We start from the raw sequence: 16,687 nt of genomic DNA on the forward strand, positions 1-16,687 counted from the left end.
TCAAAGGTAGGTTCAATCCCTTTAGGGACTCTAAACTTCATTATAGCTTGGAGGACAAGCTCCCCTATAGTGCTGGGGCTACCAGGGCTCAGAGCTTTTGCTGAGTCTATCCTGGAATCTTCGCCCACCAGACTTGTACAGCAATCCCTGGGCCCTAAACTGGAAACCCCACCATGAGGAAGAGGACTGCTCGGGGGAAATGCAGACCCGATGAGGAGGCCTGAGGAGGCACCTGCATTCCTTGGAGTCCACTGCTTCCCAGTGAGAGGAGCCAAGGCCCGGGGCTTCAGCCCGCCTCTGGGGCCGGGCCTGCATCGGCGCCTTCAGCTTCCACCTGGTTGCTCTTGCCCAGGCTCTTGAGGCTCACCAGGAAGGCCCGCCATGTGTCGGACAGGCTCTTCTCCAGCAGCCAGCCCGTGCTCTCGCCCTCAGGGTCCTCCGCCGCACTCTCCAACGCCGTGTGCAGGTACTGCAGGCCCACAGTGATGGCAACCTGGCAGGGAGGGCAAGGGACACCTGTGAGCAAGGGCTGGCCCAGGACTCAGGAAAGCAGGGGAAGTGGCTTCTGCTGCCTTTGGGTGGGTGAGGACGTGGCCCACCCGTCCCTGACTTCCTGTCTCTGCCCCTTCTCTTTGCCATCCCCTCAACTTCTTGGGCTCCTGCCCACACTGTTTCTTCCATCCATCCTTTAACATGTGTCCTTTCTCTGTCCAGAACATTCTTGTTCCCTATATTCATCCAACCTGGGTGGGTTCACCCTGGGTTCCCGCTCTCTATATCCTCTTGCATATGGACCCTGTGGCTTGGTGTATAATGGTTTATTCAATAATTGTTGGATAGAAAAAAAATTTTTTTGGTTTTTGGGTCACACCCGGTGGTGCTCAGGGGTTACTTTCTGGCTCTGCGCTCAAAATTCGCTCCTGGCAGACACAGGGAGGGGGAAGACCATAGGGGATGCCCAAATTCAAACCACCGTTCTTCCTGAATTGGCTGCATGCAAGGCAAACACCCTACTGTTGTACTATCTCTCCGGCCCCAGTTGGATAGAATTTTTCGTCTCCGTGGCAGGAAGGGTGCTTAGCCAACCCAGGTTTGATCCCCGGTATCCCATGTGGTTCCTCAAGCACCACAAGGAGTTATTCCTGAGCACAAAGCCAGGAATAGGCCCTGAACATCACTGGGAGTGGCCCAAAAAACAAAACAGAATTAAAAAATTCAGGGTTGGAGCGATAACACAGCAGTAGAGCATTTGACTTGCATGCTGCTGACCCAGGACAAACCTGAGTTCGATCGCCAGCATCCCATATGGTCCCGGAGCCTGCCAGGAGTGATTTCTGAGCACAGAGCCAGAAGTAAGTAATACCTGAGCCCTGCTGGGCATGGCCTCCCTCCAAAAAAAAAAAGCCATTTCCAGGGCCAGAGTGGATTGAGGCTGACCTCAGTTCAATCCCTGGCACTCCAGATAGTCCCCTGAACCTTGCTAGGAGTGATACCTGAGTAGAGCCAAGAGTATGGCCTGGGCATTGTCAGGCTCAACTACATAAACAAAAAGCTCATCTCCTGGGCTGGAAAGATGGCTCAAAAGACTGGGACACATATAGGAGTCCTGAATTTGACCCTCAATACCACATAGTGTCCTAACCAATGCATCATATGATTCAAAAATATTAGAAATTGGGACCAGGGCCGGAGAGATAGCATGGAAGTAAGGTGTTTGCCTTTCATGCAGAAGGACGTTGGTTTGAATCCTGGCATCCCATATGGTCCCCTGTGCCTGCCAGGGGTGATTTCTGAGCATAGAGCCAGGAGTAACCCCTGAGCGCTGCCGGGTGTGACCCAAAAAATAAAAAAAAAAGAAATTGGGACCAGAGCTATAGTAGGGCATTTACCTTGCACAATGTCAGCCCAAGTTTCATCCCCAACATCCTATATGGTACCCTGAGCCCCTCCAGGAGTAACCCCTGAGAATATCCAGGTGTGACTCTCCCCACAAAAAGTCTTCTTTTCTGCTCTCCTGGGTTTCCCTTGGCATCTGGTACAGTGGTGCATGTGTGGGAGTACTGAGGGGTGCTGGGAGCAGGAGGTGGAGATGGAGACTCATTCCCAGCAGCCCTGAGGCAGACAGGGGCAGTGTCCCAGTCTGGCTCTCAGTAGCCGCTCTGACACAGAAAACTTTGCCCCTTATCCTCTCCTCTGGTCTTCCAGTGTTCAGATGAAGCACTGCATGCATCTGTGCCAGCCATAACCCCGAGGGGCTGGAAGGTATGAAGTAGGACAGACAGACAGCTCCGTCACTGGAGGGCCAGTCTGCTCTCCAAGTGTTGTTTCTATGTGTCTGAGCCCTTCACCACAGTTCCTTCATGCAGTCCCTGTTTTCTCTTCACCAACCTGTCCAGAAACTAGGCCTGCATATGTGGGACTCCCTCAAGTCACTCCCTCAAGTGCTTTGTCCTGGTCAACCAATGTCTTAGTCTCCACATCTGTACTCAGCTCTGGCAGCTCCTCAGAAGCACTTGCTGAGAGAAAGCTCTGAATATTGGCTTTAGACTGTTCTCTTTTCTTCACTCTGGCTGCCACAGAGACAGAAAGTGCTATGACTGGTCTAGAGCCATAGTGTAGCCAGTAGGGCATGTTGCCTTACATGTGACCAACCCAGGTTTGATCCCCAGCACCTTTTACGGTCCCCCGAGCACCATCAGGACTGATCCCTGATCATCATCGGGTCTGACTTCAAAAAACAAAAGAAAAGGTGCTGGGATTGCTTCCTTCCACCTCCTAATGCAAAAAAATGGCAAATTGTTCTTGATTTTTCAGTGGATCCCATCTGGGGACATTTTATAATGAGACCATGAAAGATCCTCATAACTGACAGCTTTATGTTTCTGTTATTGTCACTGTCAGCTGAAAGTTTAATACTTTCCTGTGGAAGGATTCACCACTTCTCAGGAAGGTGTGCATCACCCCATTCTGACCTCACCTGCTTTCCCTGAGGAGAGCCACTCTCTTATTTTACATGTGTAACAGCCCTTCACAGCTCTCAGAGAAATCACAGGGTTCTACCCTAGAAAACCATGCAGACTCCCCAGATCCTGTGCACTGGTCTCTGCAGGAACTTGATTTAGGAGTTGATTCCATACAGCTGATGGAATCCCATTTTCCTACTGACTTCTGTCACCCGCTTTGTCTTCTCTTTGGGTTCTGAGGGGGCACACTTTCTAGCCTGGAATCAGGAAACCCTTATCCTGTCTCTCTCTATTAAAGTCCCATGTTCAGGGGGACTGGGACTATGCCTGCATTCGTTTCAACATTCACAGAAGCACTCTCAGTGCCTAGTGAATTTTCTTTTTTTTCTTCTCTTCTCCTTTTTCTTTCTTTCTTTCTTTCTTTTTTTTTTTTTTTTTTTTTTTTTTTTTTTTTTGGAGGGTGTCCACACTCAGTGATGATCAGGGGTTAGTTACTTCTGGCTATATGCTCAGAAATCGGCCCTAACTTGGGGGACCATGTGGGAAGATGGGAGATCGAACCGTGGTCTGTCCTAGGTTAGTCTGTGTAAGGTAAACGCCCTACTACTTGTGCCACCATTCCAGCTCCCCACCTGGTGGATTTTCAGTGGTCAGTTTAACCACACCCTAGCCCAGGCTCTTGTTCAGCACCTAGGACAGAGCCCTGCTCTTGGTCTTTAAGAATTCTCACTTTGGGCCCGGAGAGATAGCACAGCGGTGTTTGCCTTGCAAGCAGCCGATCCAGGACCAAAGGTGGTTGGTTCAAATCCCGGTGTCCCATAGGGTCCCCCGTGCCTGCCAGGAGCTATTTCTGAGCAGACAGCCAGGAGTGACCCCTGAGCACCACTGGGTGTGACCCAAAAAGCTTAAAAAAAAAAAAAAAAAAAAAGAATTCTCACTTCAGTAAACTAAGGGGTTCTGCCATTGAGTCATTCCTCTGGCTACATGAGAAATTGGCCCCAATTAAAGAGGAGGGGAGGAAAGGAGAAGAGAGCAGGGAGTGGAAGGGAGGGAAATGGAAAGGAAGGGTGGGAAGAGGAAGAGAGGAGCTCAAAATAATTCGAATAGCAGCTAACGTGACAAACATCTCCACAAAGGCACAAATCCAAAGAACTTGAATGTATCAAATATGAGCTGCCTCTTACAATTTTCAAAGCTAAGTGCTGACAGGCCCGTATCATCAGTTTGGGGGCTTGAGGGGAGGATGTTGGGCCATGCCTGGCTGTTCTCAGATCTTAGTCCTGGCTCTGTGCTCAGGGATACCCATGGCAATGCTCAGAGGACCATATACAGTGCCAGGAATCCAACTAGACTTGACCGCATGCAAGGCAAGCACCTACCTGCTGTCCATCTCTTCTGCCTATATACCAGTTTAGATAACCTTCCAGAATCTCAGACTTTGAGACCTAGAATGTACCCCTAAAACATACAAAGTGAAAGGAGCCAGTCACAAGAGGTCATGGCATATTGATTCTGTAGGATGAGATACACAGTAGAGCAGTCCACAGTGGCAGAAGGCAGACTGATGGTTCCCAAGGCAAAGGGACACTGGGACAGTGGGCTGTGACTGCACTAGGCCACATTTTCCTTTGGAGAGGGGAAACGTCTTGAAATGAGAAGTAGCAGTGAGTGTTCAACACTGTGAAGGTGCTAAATGCCACAGAATCATTTGATTTAAAATGGGTCATTTTCAGGGCCCGGAGAGATAGCACAGCGGCGTTTGCCTTGCAAGCAGCAGATCCAGGACCAAAGGTGGTTGGTTCGAATCCTGGTGTCCCATAGGGTCCCCCGTGCCTGCCAGGAGCTATTTCTGAGCAGACAGCCAGAAGTAACCCCTGAGCATCGCCGGGTGTGGCCCCAAAACCAAAAAATAAATAAATAAATAAATAAATAAAATGGGTCATTTTCAGTATCAGTGAAATGCTTCTAGGTTCAGTGCCCTGAGCACTGAAGATTCCCCTGTGGACCCCCAGGAGCCACCCTGGAGTACTGAGCCACAAGAGCCTGGTGTAGCTCCAAAGCCTGAGTGAATTCAGAATTAATTTAAGGGCCGGAGAGAGAGCATGGAGGTAGAGTGTTTGCCTTGCAAGCAAAAGGACTGTGGTTCAAATCCCAGCATCCCATATGGTCCCCTGAGCCTGCCAGGAGCGATTTCTGAGCATAGAGCCAGGAGTAACCCCTGAGTGCTGCCAGGTGTGACCCAAAAACAAAAAAAAATTTGATTTAACAAATGGACTCAGAGCAACAGGGCAGTGGGTAGGGCTCTTGCCTGAGTTTAATTCCCAGCTCCCATGACAGAAAGAAATGGTGACATTTTTGTTTTAAGCATCTGACCTCAATAAACTGCTAAGAGTTGAGACAGAAACAAAAAAGGGGGCGAAAGTCACCGGAGTCTTGGTGGGAGTCAGGGGGTTGTCTGGGACACTTTGGCGGTGGTGATAGCAGGTAACTGTCACCACCAAGACAAACACACTACATTCACGTAATAACAGAGAGGCCAGAAAAATGGAATAGTGGGTAGGATGCATGCAGCCAACCCAGTTTCTATCTTTGGTGTCCCATATAATTCCCCTAGGTCTGCCTGATACAATTCCTGAGCACGGAGCCAGGTGGAACCCCTGAGCACATCCAGATATGCCCCTCAAAAACTAAAATAAGGCTGAGGGGAAAAGGGTCTCTGCAAGTGCAGGCTGGTTCTGACCCAGTTACCTTAACCAGAGGCAGCAGGTCTGGTCTATCCCCCCCCCCCTTAATCCAAACGTGCCCATTGTCCCCCCCCCCAAGGCCTACCTCCAGGAGCCAGACGAGGAGCGTGGCGGCGCCCATGCTGCTCATGAGGCTGCCATAGTAGCCCAGCAGGGCAGCCCTGCAGCCCACCAGCCAAAGGTTCAGCTCCTCCGTCTGGTGGTCGTAGCTGTAGTGGGCCGAGTTGTTGGTGAGCTGGTGCTGGATGCAGGGCCGCGGCGAGCTGGGGTTGCAGCAGCTGAAGGGCACCCCGTCCACCAGGTACCGCCCGTCCACGTTGCTCTTGATGCGACTGGAAGAGAGATGGGAGCTGGAGCTTCTCCGGGGGCCAGTGCGGCCCCAGCGCTGGGCTTCCCCAAAGGCCCTTCCCTCCCGCCCTTACATTCTGGCTAAGCATTCATGCCAGTCATGAAAGCAAATTTCGAGCCAGTCATCAAAGCTGAGGCCCAGATACCCCAGAGAACCAACGGCCCGGTGGACCTGGAACTTGCATCCTCCAGGTTGGAGACAGGGAAAAACCAGTAGAAGGGCAAAGGGAGATTCATGCCACACCCCATGCGCCAAGGTCCTTGGGTCAGGGGTCCTGAAAGTGTGTCCTGCTGACAGGAGGTTAGGCCTGGCTTTCCTGAGCCTCAAACTTACTGTCCCTTCTCTGCCTGGTCACCCCCATATAGGTGACTACCAAGCAGGTCCCCTGCTCAACAGATGTTTCCAGAATCTCTGCTCTGGCCCAAGACCTGTGCAGAGCCTGTGGAGACAGTCCAAGGCAGGCCCCATGCAATTGTTCTAGGCACCCTGGTTTTCAATTCTGTTGGAACTGGAATTACCACACGCTTCAGTAGGTGATCTGATTAAAGTGCTCTCTCTGGGAGAAACAGGCATTCGGACCTTAGTAGCTGTTCTGTTGTTGTTGTTTTTGTTTGTTTGTTTTGTTTAGCTCAGGGGTTACTCCTGGCTCTGAGTTCAGAACTGGCTCCTAGCAGTCTCTGGGGATTATATGGGTTGCCGGGGATCAAACCAGGGTCCGTCCAGGGTTGGCCGAGTGCAAAGCAAACACCCTACCGCTAAGCTATTGCTCTGGCCCCTTAGTAGCTGTTCTTTTGTGGAGCACACCATAGGTGCATTGACTTGGTTTGAACTGAATCGTTGACTTGCTTTGAAAAGGATCAACAAGGCCAGGGAGCTAGTTTAAAGAGCTAAAGACAAGTTTTCAATGCAGGAAACCCCAGCTTTGATCACCAGCACTGTGTGGTGCCCTGAGCACTGCTAGAACAGCTCAAACATAGAACCAGCAGGAGCTCAGCAACAGTAAGTATGACCCAAAGATGAAAACAGGTGCTAAAAATGGGAGAGGCGGGGTGATAAGACAGCTGGTAGGACACTTGCCTTGTATGCAGCCAACCCAAATTCAATCCCCAGCACCCCAGGCGGTCTCCCAAACTCAGGAGTGATTCCTGAGTGTAGAGACAGGTATAACCCCTGAGCATTGCTGTGTGTGCCCCCCTTAAAAAACAGAGGGATTATCTTGACAATGAAGAGACTCCCTCTGCCCTTAACACGGTTGCCCAGTATCTCTGTCTGGTCTCACCAAGGCAATGTGGCAGTCCAGGATGGGCTCAGCTCGTTCAAAGCCAAGGTTCCACCCGGGCACCACAGGGCAGGATCCCCACTTTATTTATGGGGGGAAGCAAGGCCATGACAAGGGTTAAGGAGGCCATGAAGGGGGAACTTCTCCATGGGGTATACTTGAGCACTGGCTCTTCAACCCTGGGTGATATGGAAAGAGCTGACCCTTGCAACCACCCAGACTGTTGTGCAAAGTCTCCTGGGAAGACGAGGACCAGCCACAGTAATGCCCTCTTCAGGCTCCTCAGAGCCTCTGAGGTTCCTCCAACCTCAGGGACAATCATTTGTACCCCAAAGATGATGGAACACTCCCACCACGTTCCTTCATATCATCTATCTTTCCTTGCATTGCATTACAGAGTCCCCATACCCGGGGAGAGATCCCAGACCACACATGCAGACACAAGGGCTTCTGAAGGGACAGCCAGGCTGCTGTGTAGCCAGCAAGGCTCTAAGCCGGCTCCATCCCAGGGACCTTATCTCCACGTCACCTGCAGTTCTACAGAGCTGAGCTAAGTCCCCTCAGACTGGGGCTACCTGAGGTTAGAACTGTGATCCTGGGGCCGGGAAGGTGGCGCTAGAGATAAGGTGTCTGCCTTGTAAGCGCTACCAAGGAACGGACCGCGGTTCGATCCCCCAGTGTCCCATATGGTCCCCCCAAGCCAGGGGCGATTTCTGAGCACATAGCCAGGAGTAACCCCTGAGCGTCAAACGGGTGTGACCCAAAAACCAAAAAAAAAAAAAAAAAAAGAACTGTGATCCTTCAGACTTGGGCTCTCTATGGTGGCCCCCACCCAGATCCCAATTGTTGAGTCTCCAGGCAAAGACCATCTTCAGAGGAGCACCAGCCAGGCACTGGCTTTGTTGTGGATACGCAGGGAAGATCATCTCATTCACTCTCCACCTACTCTGTGCATCACTAAAGTTCATCATCTAATGTCTTCATCACAGGAGAAGCTAGGGCTCACAGAGTTTGGGGGACCCTCTTGTCCCCCTCCTCCACATAGCTTGCCTTTCTAAACCATCGATTCATCAGTTAAGCTATTGGGGTCTAATGGATTTCCCGTCGCACATGAGGTACAACTGCAGGAGAGGGAGAACAGATACCACTGAGACCCTTACGGCCTGGGCTGGGGGATTTGTAGCCCAAAATAGCTGCTCTCCCCTAAGGAGCTCTGCTGCTGGCTTTGTCTAAGAAGGTGACAGGGCCTTAATCTGGACTTGTAATCAGGGAAGCGCTGAGTAAACAGAAACTTCTGGGGTGGGGGAGGCAGGGCTGCTTTGAGGTGTGGGGTTCTGAAAGATCCCTGGTTGGTGGCCAAGAAACCCTGACTTCCATTAACCAAACCTGCATCTCCCATGTGGCCCTGGGCCTGTCCTCGGAGAGATCAGTCTGAGGGGACACAGCCCTCTCCTCGGGAGACACAGTTCTGCCTAATTCTTGAGGTGTCTATAATTGTTAAAAAAACAAGCACACGTCCTATAATCAGTTCATGGGTTCTCTGTGCCATCTGGGAAGGCGAGATGGTTGGCTTCAGTTTCCCCCTCAGACTGAAGGCTTCGGGTTTCCCAGGCTGAAGTTTCTGATGCCACAACTTCTCCACCATGTTTTTACTTTGTTTTGTTTTGGGGTCACACCCAGCAGCGCTCAGGGGTTATTCCTGGTTCTATGCTTAGAAATTGCTCCTTGCAGGGGCTGGAGAGATAGCATGGAGGTAAGGCGTTTGCCTTTCATGCAGGTCATTGGTTCGAATCCCGGCATCCCATATGGTCCCCTGAGCCTGCCAGGAGTGATTTCTGAGCGTGGAGCTGAGTAACACCTGAGCGCTTCCGGGTGTGACCCTAAAACAAAAACAAACAAAAAAATTAAAAAAAAAAAAAGAAGAAGAAGAAGAAGAAGAAGAAGAAGAAGAAGAAGAAGAAGAAGAAGAAGAAGAAGAAGATGAAGAAGAAGAAGAAGAAGAAGAAGAAGAAGAAGAAGAAGAAGAAGAAGAAGAAGAAGAAGAAGAAGAAGAAAAGAAGAAGAAGAAGGAGGAGGAGGAAGAAGAAGAAGGAGGAGGAGGAGGAAGAAGAAGAAGGAAGAGGAGGAGGAGGAGGAGGAAGAAGAAGAAGAAGAAGAAGAAGGAAGAGGAGGAGGAAGAAGAAGAAGAAGAAGAAGAAGAAGAAGAAGAAGAAGAAGAAGAAGAAGAAGAAGAAGAAGAAGAAGGAGAAGAAGAAGAAGAAGAAGAAGGAAGAAGAAGAAGAAGAAATTGCTCCTGGCAGGCTCAGGGGACCATATGGGATGCCAGGATTTGAACCACCAACCTTCTGCATGCAAGGCAAATGCCTAACCTCCATGCTATCTCTCCAGCCCCAGATGCCACAACTTCTGGGCCTCTCACTTTGCCTCTGAGTCTAAGATCCTAAAGTGGGCCGGAGAGATAGCACAGCGGTAGGGTGTTTGCCTTGCACACAGCAGATTCAGGACGGATGGTGGTTCAAACCCCGGCATCCCATATGGGCCCCTGTGCCTGCCAGGAGAGATTTCTGAGCACAGAGCCAGGAGTAATCTCTGAGTGCCGCTCAGACCCATAAAAATAAAATAAGAACCTGATGAAGCTGAAGGCCTCATGCGCACATCATGAAGCTCAGTAGACATACAAGGTCATACCCTAGGAAGTGTTCTTGCCCAAAGTGGGCCTGAATTCATTCATACCCCATCTGGCTTGCTGGACAACAAAGGATTTCAAGGGATGAAAGAGCCAATTCAATGACATCACTTGGCTGCAACCACCCCATGTGATTATATGGGGCCATCTGGGACAGGGCCCAGTAGCTCACGCACATGTGGCAGGCAAAAGGGCAGTTAATTCCAGGACAAAAGTGACATAGAGACCAAACAGCCAAATGAAAGTGGGCTTTCCTTGGCAATTTGAACAAGCCCTCCTGAGCCAGCCAGATAACAGTGACCACAGGCAAGGAAGGGACGTCATCCTTATTCAGTTTACACTGAGCTTGCGTGAAACATGAGCAAAAAGGCACAAGGCAAGCACATTTTCCGTGTGTACTGCTTCATTTGTGGTTCGTTTGGACCACACCCATTTGTGGCATGGCTGTGAGTCCCTTGCAGCATTGGGGATCGCCAAGAACAGGGATGCCAGCATCCCACTCAGCACACGTGGTGGCACCAAAGAGCCAACTGTCATCAAGACAAGTAAGCCCTTTAGTCTTTGTGCCCTTAGTCTCCAAGATTCCACAAACACTTTTCTTTTCTCTTATGTGTGAGAAATGCATAGATGTCTATGTTAAGGTTTTCAGGTTTTTTGTTTTGCTTTTGCTTTTGGCAATACCTAGTGATACTTGGGGATTACTCCCAGCTCTGCAATCAGGAATTACTCTTGGTGGTATTTGGGGGACTATATGAGATGCCAAGGATCGAACCCAGATCTGCCACATGCAAGCAAGTGCCTTATACACTGTACTATAGCTTTAGCCCCCAAGCTCCAGTCCCCAAGGGATTTGATTTTTAATTTTTATTTTGCCTTGGTTTTGGGCCATACCTGGACTTACTCAGCCCTGTACTCATGGATCATCACCCTTGACAGGATTCGGGAACCACGTTGGATATCTGCAAGGCAAGTACAGTCCCTCAGGCCTCTCCTTATGTGCCTTGGGGAAGTATTTATAGGTCAAAAGAAACAACAACTAGATTTGCAATAAGACCATCAAAGAAAGGCATTTGCCTATGGTGGCATAGTGGAGGAAGTAAAAGGCAAAAGGTTCAAAACTTTATTTAAACATTGTCTTGGGAGGGGCCGGAGAGATAGCATGGAGGTGAGGTGTTTGCCTTTCATGCAGGAGGTCATCGGTTCGAATCCCGGCGTCCCATATGGTCCCCTGTGCCTGCCAGGAGCGATTTCTGAGCCTGGAGCCAGGAATAACCCCTGAGCACTGCCGGGTGTGACCCAAAAACCACAAAAAAAAAAAAAAAAAAAAAAAAACATTGTCTTGGGGCTGGAGGAAGAGATAGTACAGCGGTTAGAATGCTTGCCTTGCACACAGCTGACCTAGGTTTGATTCTCATAATCTCCAGAGCCAGTCAGGACTGATCCTCGTACTGTGTCAGGAGTAAGTCCTTGGCACTGCCTGGTGTGGCCCAAAACCCAAAATTAATTAATTAAATGAGTAAGTTGTAGGGTATGTAAATCATATCTCAATAAACCAGGTTTTTGGTTTTTGTTTCTTTTTTTTGGGGGGGGCCCACATCCGGTGGCCCTCAGGGGTTACTCCTGCCTATCTGCTCAGAAATAGCTCCTGGCAGGCACGGGGGACCATATGGGATGCCGGGATTTGAATCAACCACCTTAGGTCCTGGAACGGCTGTTTGTAAGGCAAACACTGCATGTGCTATCTCTCCAGCCCCATTAAACCATATTTTTATTTTTATTTATTTTTGGGGGGTCACACCTGGCAGCGCTCAGAGGTTACTCCTGACTACATTCAGAAATCGCTCCTGGCAGGCTCGGGAGACCATATGGGATGCCTGGATTTGAACCACCATCCTTCTGCATGCCAGGCAAATGTCTTACCTCCATGCTATCTCTCCAGCCCCAAATCAGGTTTTCAAACCTTCTCCACAATTTGTACTTTGAAATCTTAGAAATGCTCCCCGCAATTCTCTAAAACTGTTTTCTTACCTATAAGCACAGAAAAAAGTGCTCTGTGCAGAATAAAGAGGTATCAACAAGCTGGCACCAGAGCCATGGCCCAATTGGTGTGTGCACATGTGTGTAGACGTGCACATGTGCATTTATACATGTGTGTATGGAGCTGCCTGGGGTGTGATCAGGCTTCTTACCTGACATAGGGAGCTGGACTCTATAAAATCTTCTATTTTGGGCCCGGAGAGATAGCACAGCAGTGTTTGCCTTGCAAGCAGCCGATCCAGGACCCAAGGTGATTGGTTTGAATCCCGGTGTCCCATATGGTCCCCCGTGCCTGCCAGGAGCTGTTTCTGAGCAGACAGCCAGGAGTAACCCCTGAGCAATGCTGGGTGTGGCCCAAAAACAAAACAAAACAAAAACTTTTTTGTGCTCAAGGGTAACTTCTGACTCTGCACTCAGAAATCACTCCTACATGGCTTAGGAGACCATATGGGAAAACAGGGATTGTCATCCAGGTCGACATGTACAAGGCAAGCACCCTATCTGCTTTACTTTTGGCCCCCAAAGCTGTAACTTCTTGTAAAAAGTCTAGGACTAGGGCAATAGTACAGCCAGTAGAGCACTTGCCTTGCATGTAGCCGACCCAGGTTTGGTGCTCAGAAATCTATATGATCCCTTAAATCAGCCATCACATGACAATAAGGCTGGGGTAGGGCAAGAGTGATAGTACAGTAGGTTGGATACTCGTCTTGCACAAGGCCAACCCATGTCCTCCATGTGATACCTAGAACTCCATCAGGAGTATTCTCTGAGCACAGAGCAAGGATTAAGTCCTGAGTACCAGTGGGTATGATGCTAAAAATAACACCGGATAGGGCACTTGCCTTGCATGCAGTCAACCCAGTTGATCCCAAACATCCCATATGCTTTTCCGGGGAATGATCCCTAAACCAGGAGTCAGTCCTGAACACCACCAGATATGGCCCCAGAACAAAAAGTAAGCTATTAATAAGCCTGGGGGAAACAATAGTGCTAAAGATGATACCAATTATGCTACCAAAGTGGAGGCACTGAGTTGAATTGAGTTGCTCACTGTCACAGCCCATGCTCCTATCTATGTACATGTGAAGGCTGGACTGAAATGTGAAAACAGTAAATCCGGGGAGACACTCCAAGGGCTGGAGCACATGCTCTGCAGGAAGGAGCCCTGGTCCTGATCCCCAGCCCTGTAATGTGACTGGGCACCACTGGGTGTGGCAAAAAATATAGCAAATAAGTAAGTGAATAACTGCTGCTGCATTGTGGATAAAAATCTGGGTTTCATTTTCTCTATTTTTCCTCATTGTATTGTCACCCTAATTTTAAACCGAGAAAACCTTCTCCAAGCCTAAGGAAGGAAGAACAGTTTCATCACAGGAAGCTGGAGTTGGGTATTGAAGCGATTTGAGTTTGGGGACCCAAACCTTTCTGAGAGGGCCATCAAGTGGGCAGCTGTCTGGAGAATTTCGCCACTCTGGGGCTCTGGAGACATCAATTTCTCCAAAAATGACTTACAGGAGAAAATCAAACAAAGTGACAGAGAAAGGCAGAATTTTCTCAGCCATAGTCTCATAGAGACTAATTCTGCTCCTGCCCCTCAAATCTGTCCTCATGGGTTATTTTTGTTTCATTTTGTCCTGGGACAACATCCAGTTGTGTTCAGGGCTAACTCCTAGCTCTGTGCTCAGTGATCACTCCTAGGAGGCTTGGGGGGACCATCTGGGGTGCTGGGAATTGAACCCGTCAGCAAGACGTAAGACAAATGCCCTACCCGCTGTACTTCAGTCCTGTCCCCAGGAATTTGACTTGTCCCTTTGGCTTCAGGATACCAATACACATTATGCCGCCTCATGCTATTCATGGTCCTACTCTTTGAGAAAGACAGAGATATTTATTTAGCAGCTTCTCCTTGAGGAGGGATTTGGGGCACTAATTCCCACAGAGAACTAAAACCATGCCATGACCTTCATCCGACTCTCACCCAAGGGGCATCTTCAAGCCATCTGTGCAGAAGTAAAGCACAGCAGGCATTCCACCAGCTTTGCTGTGTGCCAGGAGGTGACCACAACTCATTCCAGAGGAGCAGAAGACCAAGGGTGGAAGATGGTGGGTCCAAGGTCACTAGCTAATCAACCTCACAAGCTCATTTCCTCCACTACAGTCTGGACCCCCCTGATCACCTCCACACAAAAGGTCCAAGTCCTTGAGAGTGAACACTCAGCATGAAAAGTTGGGAAAGGGGGACTGAAAGCTTCTGGGCCTAATCCATCAACCATGCATGGATGAGACAAGGAATAGAGTGACATCTCAATATTGGGCAACCCTTCAACCTTCTTATACCCGCACACCTACACATTTTCAGTGTCCCAAGGACTAGTAGAACCAAGGCAGTCATCAACGTCTCAGCATCTCTGTACGTGAAGACTGGCGCTACTCCATGGCTGAAGATCGATGATAATCTCAGAACATCCCTGTCCCTGACAGGTATTCCTCTCCGGAGGCACCTCTAAGAAGCTTCTATATATAACGACACCCTCCTCCAACCTTAGACAAGATTGTCAAAGAATCCATTCACAAAGGGGAGGGAAAAGGAAATAAGTAAATATTGGGGAGAGAGGCATTGAACACCCCTAGCACTGGTCAAGGCTTACTCCTGACTGTATGCTCAGGAATGAGTTCTGGCAGCTCTCTGGGACCCATAGGATGGAACCAGGGTCAGGCACACGCAAGGCAAGAGCCTTACCCACTGCACTATCCAGTCCCAATATACATTTGTTTGCTAGCAAGATTAATGAGTCTAAGGTAACTTTAAGTATTAAAGCTCTTGCTTGGCCTGTGTAAAACCCCAAATTCAGTCCTGTTCCAAATGCTTCCCCAAGCACCACCAGGAATAGCCCATTTGTCCTCCAGCTCCACTGGACGCCAGCAGCACCATCTGATCCAGTTGACTTAGCATCACCAGGAGTGACCCCCCTAGGCCCTCTGAGCCATGCTTGGAATCCCACAAAAGTCAGGCTATGAATAATTCATTCCCTGGGGGCCCACCTAAGACACCTTTTCATACTTGGAAATAACTTTGTACACACAGAGTATCTAATAGTAAGGAAAAGGCAAGGGAAAATTGGGGAGTCAGCGGTCAGGGTCTCTGTCCCCTCACCATCCTCTGACCCCGAGAAGACAGGCCACTCACTCTTTGACCTCTTTGGAGGCGAAGTCCAGGTAGCGGTTGCTGATCCACTGAATCTCGAACCAGTCCCGAAAGCCATTGTTGCCGCAGCACCTGAACTCAATTTGCAGCAGGTCCATGGTCTTCTTCATGAAGCAGCGGCCAGGAGTGTCCGTGTCCCGGTAGTACTTCATGCCATTCCGGAGCCCCTGTTCCAAGGTGGTCTCCAGCGAGCCCTGCAGGAGGAAACAGCAGAGGGCCACGAGGAGGAGGGCGGCGTGGAAGAGCAGGCAGACAGCCAGGTAGGGCTTCAGCCACGGCTTCCATGTGGAGAACTTGGCAGGGTCCAGGGCATCGTAGCAGATCTTGCCGGCCAGAGAGTTGAAGACGAAGGCCAGCACCCCCATGCTGATCAAGGAGTTGGGCACGAAATGACTCTCCGAATTATCCATCACTTCGCTCCTCTTCCGGAGCTCAATCTTCAGGAACAGCCCCAGACTGAAGAGGAGGATGCCAGCCAGCACCGAGAACCAGTTCAGGAGCCAGAGTCCTTGGGCCAACTTGACCCTTCTCTTCTGGTCAAACTTGACTTTGAGCAGCGCCATGTTGGTGGACTGTGCTCTGGGGGGACCCCCCACAGCTCAGCTCCCACTCACTCCCCACTTGCTCCAGCCTCAGGCCACAAGACTCAAGGCTCAGGGCATGTGGCAGAGGGTCCAGGTTGCAGGGAGCTGTACCAGGGGCTGTTCATGTTGAGCCCCCTAGCTCCACATGAGGCACCCACCACCTCAGCAATTCCTTATTGGTAGCAAGAAGCTTCCAGCCCCTGCAGTCTCTGTTGCTTCTTTCCCAGCCCAGAGGGGACCCCGGGCACTGCAGATTAAAAACTGGAGGAACAGAGCTTCTGGCTAATCTCTTTAGTCGGTTCATCTCATTAGATAAAGCCGTGCCAGTTTCAGAACATGCAAAAGAGCCTTGGGAAATACAGAGGCACTGAAAGTTCTGGTCAATTTAGAGAATCAGGAGCCAAAAGGAGTCAGAGAAAGCAGAGAAATTGTATGGCAGTGAAGTACTTCTTGCCTTGCAGTGACCCACACCGGCTACACATAGGGTTCCCCGATCCCTCCCTAAAGTGACCCCTGAGTGTAGAGTCAGGGGTAAACCCTGAGCATCACCAAGTGGGTGATCAAAAGTCTCCTGGAAAGAAAAGGGGAGCCCAACTGGCTCAAAGAATCAGACACGCAAGCTCAGCTATACATCTCCAGGTCAAACACCCCAAAGAAAAAACTTTCTGCGATACAAGACATTGCTATCCAAGTTCAAAGAGAAACAGCAACTTGTGAGGAGATATTTGCCACAAGTGAATATAAGAATGCTTATGAGGTCAAATGTAGGCAATTGCTTTGCATGCAACTGATACAGGTTCAGTTCCTGGCGATGCCTTTGGTCCTCCAAACCCTGCAACG

General features: G+C 49.8%; 1 protein-coding gene across 1 annotated transcript; it reads right to left on the reverse strand.

The window, feature by feature from the left end:
- Positions 1-286: 286 nt before the first annotated feature.
- On the reverse strand, positions 287-15,826 carry PRPH2 (peripherin 2). Its single transcript, XM_049764925.1, has 3 exons — positions 15,246-15,826; positions 5,793-6,039; positions 287-493 (listed from the first exon to the last, which is right to left on the reverse strand). Exons 1-3 carry the CDS (start codon positions 15,824-15,826, stop codon positions 287-289), a joined length of 1,035 nt encoding a protein of 344 aa, XP_049620882.1.
- Positions 15,827-16,687: the final 861 nt, after the last annotated feature.

Source organism: Suncus etruscus, chromosome 18 (genome assembly GCF_024139225.1).
Source record: "Suncus etruscus isolate mSunEtr1 chromosome 18, mSunEtr1.pri.cur, whole genome shotgun sequence".
Taxonomy (NCBI): domain Eukaryota; kingdom Metazoa; phylum Chordata; class Mammalia; order Eulipotyphla; family Soricidae; genus Suncus; species Suncus etruscus.

Excerpts from the sequence above, each read along its gene's own strand:
- PRPH2 (XM_049764925.1), bottom strand. The coding sequence starts at position 15,826 with ATGGCGCTGCTCAAAGTCAAGTTTGACCAGAAGAGAAGGGTCAAGTTG. Across the intron at positions 6,040-15,245 it reads GCCTCCAAAGAGGTCAAAGA|TCGCATCAAGAGCAACGTGG; the intron begins GTGAGTGGCCTG and ends TCTCTCTTCCAG. Across the intron at positions 494-5,792 it reads TCCTCGTCTGGCTCCTGGAG|GTTGCCATCACTGTGGGCCT; the intron begins GTAGGCCTTGGG and ends CCTCCCTGCCAG.